Source organism: Chaetodon auriga, chromosome 20 (assembly GCF_051107435.1).
Source record: "Chaetodon auriga isolate fChaAug3 chromosome 20, fChaAug3.hap1, whole genome shotgun sequence".
NCBI lineage: Eukaryota > Metazoa > Chordata > Actinopteri > Chaetodontiformes > Chaetodontidae > Chaetodon > Chaetodon auriga.
Window position 1 is genome coordinate 21890576 of NC_135093.1, and position 16164 is coordinate 21906739.

The 16164-nt window shown below is 41.2% G+C and overlaps 1 protein-coding gene across 1 annotated transcript in view; it reads right to left on the reverse strand.

Annotated features, from left to right (window-relative positions):
- Positions 1 to 566: 566 nt before the first annotated feature.
- rbfox3a (RNA binding fox-1 homolog 3a) overlaps positions 567 to 16164 on the reverse strand; it is a 315560-nt gene continuing 299962 nt past the window's right edge. Inside the window, exon 12 of the mRNA XM_076760027.1 lies at positions 567 to 824. Coding sequence (XP_076616142.1) covers positions 822 to 824 — 3 coding nt within the window. The 3' untranslated portion in view covers positions 567 to 821. The remainder of the gene's footprint in view (positions 825 to 16164) is intronic.

Consider the following 16164-nt stretch of genomic DNA (forward strand, 5'->3'; position numbering starts at 1 on the left):
CTTATCTCAGAAGAATGCAGGGATACTTATTTATTCCTATGTTTATTTTTGGAATCTACAAATTGCAGACCACTTCACAAAACGAGCTAAAGTAACAACTACACTACTGCAATCCATTAGTGGAAGACAGGCTCAAAAAACATTTTACTATTTGATTCCATATTACCAGAACAATCACTTCGTGACATGCTTGCTGCACCAGCTACCCCCCCCCCCCCACACACACACCAACACACACACACACACACCAACACGCACACACACACACACACACACACACACACACACACACACACACACACACACACACACACACACACACACAAACACCCCTGTCCCATCCAGAGGGAGATGAGGTGTGCAAATTGCAAAGACACATAACATTTTTTCCCAAAATGTTTCTTTTTTCTCAACATACTTACTACATTACATACATATAATATATAATATGTATATACATATTTTGCAATTTCTCTTTTTGGAAATCATAAACTTAAAAAAAGTTTACAAAAATAAAATGTTTTATGGCAGCCTGTCTAATTGGTCTCTTCCATTCAGTAAGGTTTGCTTATCAGGGGTCAGAGCCAGCAGGCTCCTCTACCCCTTGACTACAGGCTCAATGGTTTGGACCCTTGCATCAGAGCAGGCCCACGAAAATCCTCCATCCATCCTTTCAGATCCCTTTCATTCCTGATAGAAGGACTCCTTTACAAATTGTCTCCATTTTGTTTTGGTTGATCTTTTTTTAGTGTCCTTCTGTGTCTTCATTCTTTTTTTTAGTTGATGTCCATCTGTACTCATCCCTCTAGTTTTTCTCTTATTTACTAAAAAAGAGAGAACAAGCAAGTCATTATAATTAAGACATTCATCTTCATTGGGGAAGGTGAATTTGCTTCTATACAGTGTTAAGAAATACAAAAAGTACTAATTACTTTCCTTTTGAGAGTTAAAAGTAAAAACAACTAAAAAGCAAAAGAAGGGTTATTATATCCACCTTCAACGTAATGACATCAAAATAGCTGCAACATCATTATCAGATTTAGTATTCACTAAACAAATCATCACAGTAATAAGATACATTTACCTTGGAGGAAACTGGAGGATTTTCTTGTGAAACAATATCATAATGTTACACCATACACACAGTATCAGAAACAATTAGAATAACAGCGGTGTATACAGCATTGAGCTGTACAAAGTAATATTTTATCATCATTAACAGTCAGCAGCAGGGTTTAATACAGGAGTTTAGGCTGATTTGTTTGTTGACGACTTAAACTAGTTCTGTGATAATGTAATATATTGAAATCATTTCTATTTTTAATATTTTTTATTTATTTTAATACAGATCAACAGTTAACTGTTAACTAAGTGGGAGACCCTTACCCTGAAACTTTTGAACTAAATTCTACACAAGGATATTGTTCACTTTATTATCTGCAGCCCTGTTACATGGACATTACATGTGTCTACAGCTAATTTGCAAGATAAAATACATTTTGAAAGAAGCACAGTGAGACATGCAGGGATAAATATGAGGAGAGAGGAACTGAGGAAACATGTTTTTAGAGAAATGAAACACTCTTCCCTCTGATCATCTGAAGTGAGGCCAGTTAATTTTTTTTGGATCAGCTGTCAGTCAGCTTGACCAGGTCTGTAGTGTGATGTGATGGTGTGGAGTTGTAATGTTTCCCCTTCCAATAAACAATTTGACAAACATCTGCACATCTATTAAAAACCTGCATTCTGTAATTATGCTGTGTACACCAGTCAAACCACAGTGTGTAAATCAGAGGAGGCCTGTCCATAGGGCCAGAAGAAGTTTCTCCTCTATTTTTAAGAGCAAAAGGGAGATCAAAAAATATAAAAAGAGCAGCTGGTTACCAAATCTTAATGTCATTTCTAAAATTGTTCTTATCTCTTCTTTGGAAAAAATCCAGTATTTAGTAAATTCTGATAAAACATTTTCAACAGTGACACCTGCAGGGCAGGCAAGAGGGAAAAGCACAGGCTGTGTAATGCACGGATCAAACTACACAAATCTAGCCCTATTTTGAGACGATTTTGTCATGGCTGATGAATTACCAGTGTCATGGCCGGCTAAATGACACGTTTTTCAGCGTCTGGGACCCCCCATGACACCCTGACAAAAAGACGAGCATGTCAGAATGCTTTTGTCTTGACAGGCCTAGTGTGAAATCTCCAACAACATGTTCCTGAGCATTTGCGAATCATGTGCTCTCTCCAGGGTGCAGTCAGGTAACCATGCTGAGGAGGAGGAGGAATGCTGAGGTGGGAGAAAGAGGAAAAGTGCGTTGAGCTGTGGCAGCAGTACCCCTCGAGAGAGTACCATGACTGAGTCAAATGAGACAAATGTTGTTGAGAAATAGCGGAAGCACTTCATCAGCCTGACGAGTAGTTGGCCATGCTGTCATAACATTATCCCCAGTCCTAATTCTAGGAATATACTTATCATTACTGATTCCAGGTCTAACGTTAAAATAGCCTGTTTGATGTGGCCTATGCAGACAAGCCTGCTCCTTGTAGAAAAATTGCATTTGCTTTTAATGTTCCGCATCCACAGCCTTTTTTCTTTCTTTTCTGCTTTTTCGGTACACAAACCTAAAGAAGTTCTATATTCTCTATAATAATGTCATTGTTAGAATTTTTATTAATCAAAATATTGTTGTACTTAGTACAATTAAATGGTTTTCTGTGTTGATATTTTACTGACTAGTATTCTGATTTTTCAAAATCCAAAGAAGACAGCCAGCTTTTACTTCTCTCTTGCTCTTGCAAGAGATGCAACAACAGACCTCACAGCAGCTATAAAAATAATCTCTCTACATGTAAAGTGAGTGCAACCTTCCCACAGGCAGAAAAACTCATAACACACTTCACTTTTGCTTTGCTTTTAATAATTTATTTCTCTTTTTTAAATCAGAGGGTGTTGTGTAAAGTTCCCACTGTAACGCACTGGGTGTTGCATCATCCCTTTTTGGACTGACAGACTTGTAGTGACACATTATGCACGCAGTTCATTCCCATCCAGCAACGTGTTCTTTAAATGTATGAATTATATATATCTTCGTCTATTGATATTCTGTGTGCAAATGAATTACTTAATAATCCAGGTTAGGAAAATGGGAATTATGTAAATACAATACTTGCTACTTTTTCAGTCTTACATATGACTGAATGGAAATGACAAATGACACTTACTGTTGGATACTAAGCATATTTTTGTCTCACAACAGACTCCAGCTGAGCCAAGCTGATCACAAGCACAGATCTGCTCAGATAATGAATCATAAAGCATATTTTGCAAAACTAGTGGGTAATGTATTTTTTAGGAGAGAAGGCTGCATCCTCATACCTGTTTTAAATTGAGATCTTTTCCACACTGTTTGGCAATATCACAAATATAATCTGTATTTACATATTATAACATTTCATTGGTGATGCATGACCAAATTATTGGATTTAATGGCCATGAGACTGGTTGGCTCATTCATAAAATTTTATTGGTCAGCAGAGAGAAACTGTTAAACCCAATGAATCAAATATTTTTAGGCCACCTGTACATGAATGAATTCGAGGATTCTAAACTAAAAATCAAGACTTCATTTTTTTATGGCTGTATCAGTACATCAATAGAAATATTCTACATGTCTTCAGCATCATTTTCTACACATTTACTTACAGTTTGTTCAGTCTGTTGGATTTGGTATCTTGCCAAACCAATTTTGCACACCATGGTTTAGCACTGATCAGGCAGGTTTGTAGGCAGTTTGAATTTGTGCAACTGCAAATTCAACTTAAATACCCATTTCAGTCTAGCCCTCACAAGAATTGCTTTTGACCATCTTGCAGGCTTCACATGATCAAGTTTGCACGGCATTTTGTTGTCTAGGCAAGACAATCCTGATTTTTCCACAGTGAGGGAATGGTTAGCAAAGTACATCACTCCAGCAACAGAGAGAGGAGAGAAAAAGAGAAGGCTACGTCCTGGGAGGCTCTTGTCTTGACACAACCTCTTTAATTCTAGGAGATGAGTGTTGAGGCAATGGAAGGAGGTGTGTATGTTTGTGTGTGTATGTGTGTGTGTTTGAGTGAGTGTGTCAAGGGGAGTTTGGATCTTCAGAGGTGACAACAGAAGAGGCTGACTTTAATTTCAGCATCATTTTGTAGCTGCTTGTTCCTGCCTCTCTGGAGAGAGACACAGGGAGAGACACAACCTGTACAGCTGCACCGTCAAATCGCCAATCACAGCCAATAACAACCAATAACAACCAATAACAGCATCCTCTTGTCTCAACTTAATGGCCCTGTTCCCTCCCAGATGCATTTTTATACCAGGGCTGTCGAAGAAATGGAGGGAAAAGGAGGCAAAGTGAGATGGGGGAAAGGAGGCAGATGGGGCTGGGTGGAGAGGTAGGGCAGGGGCTGCCAGCTCTGGTGACAAATATATTAATCACTTTGGCAAATACCTCCCGCAGAAGTTAATAAGTTGAGAAGCCTATGCCCTACATCTTCCCTCAACAACAATCTACCCCTACACTGGCCACCTCCAGTGTACCCTCTCCCCACAACTCCACAAATATCCCGAGGTAAGCTCATCTGTCATGTTTCAAAAGTCAGAGCCCTGTGACATTGTTAACTTGTCATGGGAACTCATAATGTGACTCAGTAGTGTGTATGGCCCCCATGTGCCTGTATGCACTCCCGACAACGACTGGGCATGCTCCTGATGAGTTGACAGATAGTGTCCTGGGCATCGGTGAGCTGGACAGTCTGTACTTGGCAGCATCGGATGCACAATACATAACGTCTCATTGGTGCTCAATTGGATTTAGGTGAGGGCAATGTGAAAGCCAGTCAATGGCATCAATGCCTTCATCATCCAGGAACTGCCTCCACACTCTGACCACATCAGGCTGGGCATTGTACTGCACCAGGAGGAACCCAGGGCCCATTGTATCAGCATGCCACCCTCATGGAGTCTGTCTGAGACAGTTTGGTCAGAAACATGTACAGAAGTAGCCTGCTGGAGGTCATTTTGTAGGGCTCGGCAGTGCTCCTCCTGTTCCTCCTCACACAGAGGAACAGATACTGGTCCCGCTGCTGGGTTGATGCCCTTCTATGGCCCTGGCCAGCTCTCCTTGTGAAACGGCCGGTCTCCTGGTATCTCCTCAATGCTCTTGAGACTATGCTGGGAGGCACAGCAAACTTTCTTGCAACTGCACATATGGATGTGCCATCCTGGAGGAGCTGGACTATCTGTGCAACCTGACTGGGCTGCAGGTACAGCCTCATACTACCAGGAGTGACAAAGACACTAACAGAACTCAAAACTAGAGAAGAAGCAGTCAGGAAGGATAAGGAGAGAGCAATTGTCTGTGACCACCACATGCAAAACCATTCCCTTTTTAGGGGTTGTATTGCTTTTGCCTCTCCATTGCACCTGTTGTCATTTTCATTTACATGAAAGCAGGTGTAATTGAGTCAAAATCACTTGTGCTTCCTAAATGGAGAGATTGATATCCCTGAAATTTAACTGACTTGGTCTTATACTGTAATGATTAAGTGTTCCCTTAATTTTTTTGAGCAGTGTACATATTCATCAGATACAAGTTTGTGATTATATCAGAGAAAATGAGAAATACTTAACTTAACACAGCTAGTTTTCAAATGTGTAGCAAATACTCATATAAACCACTTATCAAATAATAAAATACACTAGAAGATCATAAAAAAATCAGACAGAAAAGCATTTGTTTGGTTATTTTAATAAATAATAAAACATTGATTTCTAAAAAACCCTTAACACGTAAATCCATGACATTGAATCAACAGGAGTGCACAAATTTCAAACACTGTCAAAAGTAATTAATAAAAAAGTCTGCAGTGAATAGAGACGAAAAGCACTCTGGAGATTGAGATTGCCTATGCAGGTCCTTTCAGGCATGCCTAAACTCTGCTTTTGCTTGGAACATTGCTGTACATGTATATATGTATGTACAAAATGCTTAATGACAACAGTCATAAACATATGTTCCATATATATATGTGTGTGTGTGTGTGTGTGTGTGTGTGTGTGTATATATATATATGCGCGCACATAGAGGGGTGTGCTGAAAAGTGACATGACACCATCATGACTGTTGTTATGCGTTAGTCACTGTTGACAAGTGCCTCCATAGCTCTCTATTTTTACAGGAAACACATAAATATGCATAATGAAATAGCACGCTGTTAGCACCAAGTATTCTCTGGAGTTATTACATTAAATGACACATTAATGACACGTCCGAATTGTAACACTGTAGTTACACCCACTGTTAAAAACAACCACATGTGATAGTTGTTAACGTAAAGCTATATGGTTTCTTAAAGTTTGAGAGGTTATTTTGTCATGGTTAATGTCAAGTAAGGTCAAGTCATCTCAAACTAGTGTTAATTATATTGAAACTGTGATGAAATATGTTTGTTAGAAAACAACGTCATTAAATGAGAACTGTTAGTAAATCAATAGGCAATATTGGTGATGGAAAAACAAGACTAAACTGTAGTTTAAAAAAATGAAATCTTTTTATTTTATCCAAAATCTTTTTATTTTTGTTGATTAAAGAAGAGGAGACAAAATATTTCAGACATTTTTTCAATGCAGCAGTTAAGTTTCCTGCTGCCTTCATATCACAACACAGTCAGGACTCAGTGAGCGTGTGTGTGTTTGTGTGTGTGTGAGAGAGAGACAAGGAGAGAGTGTTTGCACGTAGATAAATGCAGGTGTCAGACTGACTGAAAACACATTACTAAGAATGACTAAAATCACAACAGCGTTTATTCTCTGAAACTAAACTGAAATAGTATTCTTTGACCACGGTAAGACTAAAATGTCCAGACTCAAAAAAAAAACCCAAAACAGAATGAGGTCATTGACACAGGACTAAGACCGAAATTTAGGTACAATTAAGGCTCTAAAACAATGTCAACTCTGAAAATGACTCAATTGACCAAACCACACTTAATGACAGCAGTCATTTAAATTTATACAGACTCCTCCATGTTTATGACAGGTGTCATGTAATGGTTATAAAGTTTCATGTCACTCTAATGCACTACTCAAATAATGTGTTACCAAATCTATTTTCTAGCACAGCAGGCCAACATGAAAGTGTATGGTGTCACACAATCTGACAGCCCTGTCCATTTTGCAGTGCTTTTACTTTGATACTGTAAGTAAATCTCCTGATGATAATGATTCCATTTAAATCAAAAACAAAAAGTGAAAAAAGGATTGCATTTTCGACTGCATTTGAGAGAAAGTTGTGAAAAAACTACCTATAGTGGCCGTATGAATTCTAACCATGACCGCTATTATTTACATACCTTAACCAAGAAGTGCAATGACAACGTTTCCCTAATCCCAATGAAGTAATTGATTTTAACTTCAGCTATGATCTTTGCTAACCCTAACCCAAACCTAGCAAGTTTTGTGCCTGAACCTTATCAAACAACCATAGTGGCAGATTTGGATTTTTTTTTTTTTTTTGATTGTTTTGTAAGCCACTGACAAAGTCCTAGAGCTATTCAAAGTCATGTAAATTGTAGTGGTGGTGCTTATCTAATTCTTCCAAATAAACAAACTTGTGCTATGTTTGTGAGTGGTAACACATCTGCAGTGCCAAGTGAGAAATGGAGGTGATGGTGTTACAAAGTTTTGCTTGCTTCCAGTGCATCTTTAACGTCAGTCGTCTTTATCATTATGCCTTGTCTGTACGTGAACTTTCTTTTTTCTGATGCAGATCATGCTTGAAATATGTTGTCAAGATTTTACAGACTGTTCTCCCGCCTACATCAATTTGTTTTATTCAATGCCATTTCAGTCAATTTTGGTGGAGCCAATGAGTAAGTCCTGGGTCTTCTCTGTCAAGCCAGCTAACTGGTTTACCAAACTCCATCAAGAAGTGTCCAAAATGGAGAAGAAAACAACATGAACTTTCTACAAGTTGTATGTATGTCTAAGTATCAAAGGAACAGCCATGCAAATTTTCTGAACAACCCCAATGCATTTTCACGTAGGTGCAGCCTGGAGAAGCATCTTCCAGCCTTTGATAGTTAACACATTTTACATACAATATTATTAAAATTCTACTTCGAGTTCTGGTGACTGATAACTCACTTTGAAGTCCTGCATAAGTGAATTTGGTTGTAATTGTCCTCCCCGTGGATACCAGATGTGAGAGAAAATAAGAGAAAGGGAGAAAGAAAAATCCAGAGTCAACCATTTTGTGGATTGTGCCATCTTACAAATGACTGCGTTAACAAGCCAATTAAACCGGCAATCATTTAATGGCTGCTGCTTCTGCTATATGGGACAGGGACTTTTATCATGTCATGGCCTAAAATTGCAGACTTAGACTCAGGGCAGAAAACTCTGTACATCCCCCAATACAAATGTGTCTTTAACTAATACAGAGGGAACAGCGGGCCTGTTCTGTGGAACATGAAAACAGAAGCTACTAATGCAAAATGATAATTCATATTGAGTTACAAAAGGATGGAAAGATGGGAAAATGTGGATGGAATTTGAGGCAATAGCTAAATACGTATATTTTGACTTATTTTTGATAGGATACAGGAAAAATAAAAACTTTTTAGACTTCAGTAACACTCACTCCACTATCCTTGTTTCCAATTAATGCAACATTGAATACTGTTGTCTTTGCTGGCTGCTGGCTGCTTCATGAAGTTTAAACTTGTCCTCTCCAAAGAAACTCAAACAAACAGAAGGGTTACAGATAAATAAGGTGTCTTGGCTGAGAGCTGGGAGATATAGAGGTTATTTATGAAACATTACTATAGATCGGGGTGGGCAAACTTTTTAGCTCAGGGACCTCGTTGACCTTTAAAATTTGACAGACGGGCCGGGCCAGCACCAGATGCATACATATCAAACATAAACATAAAAAAGGCATTACAGTGTTAATGCTTACATTCACTTTTAGTGGGAACAGTCTTGTTGATCACCCTTTTTTGCCAGTGCATCGGAGTCTGGTGTTAGTCTTGTTATGGCAATTCTCAGAACAGATCTGAGGTGTTCATCACTCAACTGGGATCTGTGGGACTTTGTTGGTGTTCATCACACTAAAAGTCTGTTCATACACACACATAGATCCAAACAACACCAGCATCCTCTGTGCCATCTTCTGGATGTTTGGAAATTTGGCTGCACTCCAGTTTAAGAGAGTTGAATTTCTCCTCTAGGAGGGTGTCACATTAGAGATCAATCAGTTCCAACTGCAACTCCTGTGGTGCTGTTTCAGGGTCTTGTGTGAAGGGACATGACACCTGGGGCCCGTTTCACAAAGCAGGTTTAGTGAAAACTCCGAGTTTGTTAAGCCTGAAATGAGGGAAACTCTGAGTTTTCCGTTTCACAAAGGGAGGTAACTCAAACCAGAGAAAGAGGGGTAACTCTAGCCTGTTTCACAGAGAGAGGTAACTTAAGCTCTCGGTCAGTTACCATAGTAACAGACTCTATGAACCTAACCTGGTCGGGACCAGGTTTTTCTCAATGAACCTCGAGTTTCTCTCTGTCTCCGCCCTCTCCGCACACGGTATTTGATTTCCTCATTCATTCGTCAGCAGGAGAGTTTTGGGATAACATAGTTTTGCCGTCTGTTATTTAAAAAAAAAAAATCAGTCAGTAGGCACTTTTTTCACTAACATGGCATGTCCTTTTGACAACGATCCCGTGGATGAAGGTGCAGCATTACTGCGCAGGGAATTAAATATTCGTCGGGAGATTATCAGACCGCGCATAGATGTTCTGGCATTTCCAGACAATTATCTTTTTGAACGGTACCGTTTCACGTCACAGTCCATCATCTACATACACAACCTAATCCGTCCTTACATTTGCAACATTACCAGCCGGAGTCATGCTCTCACATCCCAGCAGATATTGTGTGTTGCGCTGCGTTTCTTTGCGCAGCATTATGTTGGTGATAAAACAACTTACACAGTCAAACAGCCACTTAATATTTACTTTACAATGTAACACATGATCAAAATGAGGTACCCCCATTAAATTGTGCCGTGTCTTACCTGTTTGAACAATGTTTTTATGTTTCATCTTGAGCTGCGGCCAAGTGCGCTTCTCCTCCGCGGGATTGCACCTACATGAAATAAATTAATGAGCTACCATTCAAGCAGTTTTCCCCTGTAATATTATTGTGATTGCAAAGGACTACATTTAAACTTACGCATTGACCCGAACAGCAATGTTCCCCCACGCCGCCTCCCTCTCTTTTGCAGCTGCAGCGGTGTTACACTTTTTTCTAAAAACATGCTCAAATTCGCCGTATGAGCGCATTAAGATTTCGAGTTCCAGTGGGGTAAAAAAACGCAGCCCTCCTCTTCCCCGTTGCCATGGTGACTCGTCGAATCGGGGCTCCATTGATGTTGGCTTTTTATAGTCGTGGTGCACGCGCTTAACTCTGAGTTAACCTACTCTGAGTTGATTGAACTAACTCAAATCACCTGTTCTGAAACCGGAAACTCGGGGTTTCCTATCTCAGGCTAGATCAACTCAGGGTTCAGGATTAGACTCGGAGTTTGTTGAACCTCCTTTGTGAAACGGGCCCCAGCTGAAGTGGCTTATTACTAATGACTTGTCTGACATTTGCTTTGAGAATAAAGCTAGTTTGGTTTTGAAGGCACTGACGTTTGTGTACATTTCATGCACAAACTGGTTTTTCCCTTGCAGCTTCACGTTCAGCTCATTCATGTGTGTCAGTATGATCACAGCAAAAGCTAAATCACAAAGCCAATCTGTGTCACTCAACTCATCAGCTTTCTCAAGTAGCTCCAAAAATGAGATAATCTCCTGTTTGAGTTCCCACACATACTTTCGTTCAGTGCCAAGGAATATAATGTAAATGCTCCGCTTTTTTGTTTAGCTTGCCAGCTAAGTCTTCGTCAATTAGCTAAACACAGTGAGTCACTGTCCTGTGTGATAAGCTAATTTTTTCAAATTTGTTCTTGCTCCCAGGACACAAGATACCCGCTGTCTCTACCATGCACACTTGAGAAACTCCCTTTCAGAGAAAGGCTTGCTGGTCTCTGCTAATTTGAATGCCAGCAAATAACTTGCCTTCGTGCTTGATTCTTGAATGGCAGTTTGTTGGATAAAGGTGTTTTGCTGAGCCTGTAAACTAGCCAACCACTAGCCAACTTCTGAGCAATAGCCGAAATCAAGTCAATGTATCACTGCGCCTAATGCGCCACCTGGTGCAACGCCAGGCATTACAGGACAAGGTCAAATGAATGCAGTCATAATTATGATATGATTTGATTTGGGCAATTCTGTACCAATCCTCAGCAGGCTGGATTAAAAAGATCAACGGGCCGGATGTGGCCCATGGGCCTTAGTTTGCCCACCCCTGCTATAGATAGTAGTAGGCCTATGGCTTAACAAAACACACATCAGACAGTAATGTGACCACAAACACATAGAAAGTCACTGAATTCAATCCAAGCAAAAACAGAGTTAAAGCCTTTTTTCGCCTATATATTGCTGCCATTGTCTAACCCCTGTAACCACTGATATATAGCCATATGAAAGGAAGGACATTTTATTTATTTATTTATTTTGATATTGTAATGGGAATTCTTATTAATCATCTTCTCTATACTTAATCATAAGTATTCACTGTCTTAAAGCCAAATGAACAACCATATCATATGATTAGGTGCGTGCATATGTCATAATCTGCTGACCATGTAACCACGTACAGTATGTTATTATGCACTGATTAAGTGAACCTTGTGTCCTGATTGTACAACACATTATGACGTGCCTATTGTGCTGACATTGTTCTGATGATAGAACAAAGTCATCCTGTCTACAAAGATAATATATTGTATATAATCTATCAACTTCTCTTGCTCTGGGCTCTTTCTTGTCATCTCACACTTGAGACAACAAGAAGGGAGTCCGTCTGCAGGCGTCAGAATAAACTCACAGAAAGACAACGAACGACTCTGTGCTTTTTAGTACAAAATTGCCAGAACAAACTTGGCGTTGTCGGCAGGATCACCCGTGAGGCGACGTTCGGGACTCAGCGCTGCGGGTTTTAAGTCTGTACAGCTGGAGTCTGGGACTCCAAAACCCTGAACCTCCCTATCAAAGACGGTAGAGAAGCGGGGGACCTGGCACGTGAGGACCGACGCCCACTCACTGGCGTGATCCAGAGAACCTTTTCTGGCACACAACCTTGTCTTTCTGGTGAGTAAATCTGGAAAAGGTAAACGATCCTCACCACCTGGGGTGTGTTGTAATAGACGTATTAACAGGGCAGGTTTTGGAAACCGCTGTAGGATCAAGGAAGCTTCGGGTCAGGGACCCAGGGGGGCAGGTTTTGGAAACCGTTGTGGAGTCTGGGACTCATAGGTACAGCCCCTGTGCACATTAAAAAAGCTTTGAATGTTACCATCAACAATCGTTTAGGGTTTAGGTTTGTTGTTCTAAGAACGCAGGGGGTTAGAATAATTTTACATTACACTCTCACTAAAAAAAAAAAAAAAAAAAAAAAAAAAAAGTGGGGAGTTTAATAAAAACATCGAAATTAAGGTAAAAAAAAAAAAACTCTAGAGAAAACCAATAGTAAATATCTACACTGATTAGTTGAAGTGGTAAGAAATAAAAATAAAAATCCAAGGTCCTTACAAATCCACCTAAAGAGAAGAAGAAACTTTTCTCTCTCTCTTCTTCTTCTCCTTTTCCTTTTCAACAATGGGTTCCAACAGCAGTAAAGAAAAAGCATCTGAAAATGAACCTCTGATGTGTTCTCCCAATATTCAATTTATGATCACAAAATATGGTGAACGGAGTACTGACCAAATTAAAACCTGGGTTCAGGAGTGTGGGTTCCCATGCACTGGCAGTTTTAGCCTAAACCAATTAGAACACTTGAGAGTCCAACTAACAGCAAAGGGAAAAATCAGTCAGACAAAGCAAAAGAAAAAAGGAAAACTGTTTAAAGCAAACTGGGAAGCTTTTGATTGTTGGCTCACTGAAGCCAACATCAGGGACAGAAAACAAAAGGCAGGGACAGCTACACTAACCTCTGCATCTCAGTGCCTCAAACTAGATCCTGATCTGGACTCGGCTCCGCCCAGACAACGGCCAGCACCAGCTGTGGACCGAGGAGGAGCAGCCAGCGCTCCGGAAACAACTACAGCCACAGCCCAAGCCACACCATCACGGCCTGAGAAACCAATACCTCACCCAAGAGGGGAAAAAGAGAGACCTCCACCTTATGCTACCAAGTATTGCGCACCGCATGCCCCTCCCCCACGGGATGTGCACACAACACGACAAGGCACCATTTTCAAGCGAACAGACTCCATTTCTCACTCAGACTCTGTGTTAATTGCACCGATGGTTGAAGTAGCTGGAGGAGACGGAAACTCTCAGCTAATCTTCAGACCATGGACGTACAACGACATGAAAGAAGTTGCCAAACACCTCCCCTCTGTCCAAAATGGGGGAGAAGAGTTTGCAACACAACTGGACATCTTCTGTCAACAATTCAGACCCTCGACCAATGAACTGAAGCGACTGCTCATGGTCCAAATGGGGAACAAATGGACAAAAGTAGCTGGAAACTTCCCTATAGAAGAGCAAAGCCAGAGAGAGGGGTCGCGGATGCGGGCGAGGCCGAGGCCGAGGCCGAGGCCGAAGACATCACAACAGAGGGAGGGGGGCAGGCCATGGGGCATCTGATGCTTGTTTTGCGTGTGGAATGATGGGACACTGGACTGGAGGGTGTCCGGAAAACAGGGGAGCTGAGACTGAGGCAGAGGCCGATTGACTGGGGGCGGAGCAGAGGACAGTGATGGACTAATCTGGTTGTGACGCAAGGGCTGAGACGGCAGACCACTTCACACAGCAGATAAGTAAAAATGCATCCACTGACATGCAAAACACGGCAGAAATAGACACACACAGCAAACAACACCTCATTTCACAAGCCATTCAACATCTGAAGTCTACACAAAAAACTGGTGAAGAAAGAATTTCTGAAATCTACACAAAATTCTCACACGAGGCATACAAGAAAATGCCAAAATACACACTCTTGAGGGACAAGACATCACTTTTTTGGTAGACTCAGGTGCCACAGAATCAGTTATCATGCAGAAAGATATCAGCCCAACCCCAAAACTAAGCGGCAGGTATGCAAAGACAGTGGGCGCATCAGGCACTCACGTTATAGAGAAGTACACAGCCCCACTCTTGTGTCAGGATAACGTTGAGGGAAAGCTTAAACATTTATTTTTGCTGTCAAAACGCTGTCCTGTGAATTTGTTAGGGAGAGATTTAATGTGTCAACTAGGTATAGTTTTGGTTTCCACTCCCCAAGGTATTGTTGTGACGAAAATTCCCCAAACAAATTCCTTTGTTGAATACGGTGGGGAAGACCTAGTGTATGCTTATCAGTGGAAGATTCCAGACACTACACTCAACTCTGTCAACAACACACTGATACAGGAGGCCAAGACACTAACTATAGACACACACACTGACATCATGACATCACGAAACCTGCACTGCACTTCTCACATCTCTCGAGGAGCAGACAATGAGTTTGAGGAAACTTGGTATCAGGCAGATCACAACAGGGACACACTTGGGCTAGGTTGGTTATACTGGACTCATAATCAATGTGCTGTGTCAGTAACTCTGTCTGATCCATCTCTTCAAGCTCTGTTCAGGGTGTCACACTCCTACCCCCATGTTTCACTGGTCAAACCAAAAAATAAAAGGTGGAAGAACTTGGGACCTTGGATAAAAGCATGCAACGAGGCCTCCGGGTGGGGAAAAACATCAGATCCTGATGTGGATTTCCACCCGCATCTGAAGGTGCACCGAAAAAGGTTTTCTACTGAAGTGACTGCGGTACGGACTGTTGAGCTCATTCCAGAAACAGATTTCCAAACAGCAACAGAGGTAAAAGATTTTTTTGATTCATTCTTCGGCAATCACACTTTCATAAAAGACGTCTCAGAAATTCCTGAGTTAAAACAGGTACCATCATGTTTGTGGGCGAAACACAAATATGATGTAGGACTGATTAAAGGCGCCGAACCGGTTGTGATCACACCAAAATCCTCGTATAGACCATGCAAAAGACAACCTAGATTCACTCAGTTTACCAGCTGGTAGTGCCCTTTTGCAATATGTGGATCACCTCATGATTTGCTCTCCCACAGAAGAAGCCTGCAAACAAGACACACTTGCTCTTCTGAACCATCTGGCTGATAACGGCCACAAGGCCAGCTTGTCAAAACTTCAGTTTGTTTCAAAACAAGTCACTTTTCTGGGTCATGTGATCACAGCAGAGGGCAAAAACCTCTCACCCAAACGAATTGAAGCAATCCAAAACATCCCACAACCAAACAAAGAAACAAGTTATGAGTTTTTTAGGAATGACGTCATATTGCAGACAGTGGATCCCAAACTATGCAGAAATTGAGGCACCATTAAGCGCTCTTGCTCATGGGAAAGGCCTCACAGCAAAAGACAAAGTCACATGGACACCTGAGGCAGTAAAAGCCTTTGTGGACCTGAAATTGGCATTGCAATCTCCTCCGACATTAGGCCTTCCAGATTGCACCAAACCATTCACACAGACTGTTCACGAACGGGGTGGGTACATGACTTCGATACTGACACAAGACCATGGGGGACAACAGAGACCTGTAGCCTATTTCTCATCAAGACTCGACTCAGTTGCTGCAGGACTTCCTACATGCCTTAGAGCTGTGGCAGCTGCTGAAAAAGCTGTGACAGCATCACGTGACATTGTAGGCTATGCTGAGCTCACTCTACTGGTACCACATGCTGTTTCAATGATTTTGCTTGAACAGAAAACTTCTCACCTGTCAACAGCAAGGTGGCTCAGATATAACACGATTCTGCTTGACATGCCTAACATCACTGTTAAAAGATGCAATGTTCTTAACCCTGCAACTTTTCTCCCTACACCAGATGATGGACAACCGCACGACTGCGTGGCAGTCACAAATAAAACCTGTTCTCCCAGGCCTGATCTGCAGGACACACCTTTACAGAATGCTGACCTAGAACTGTTT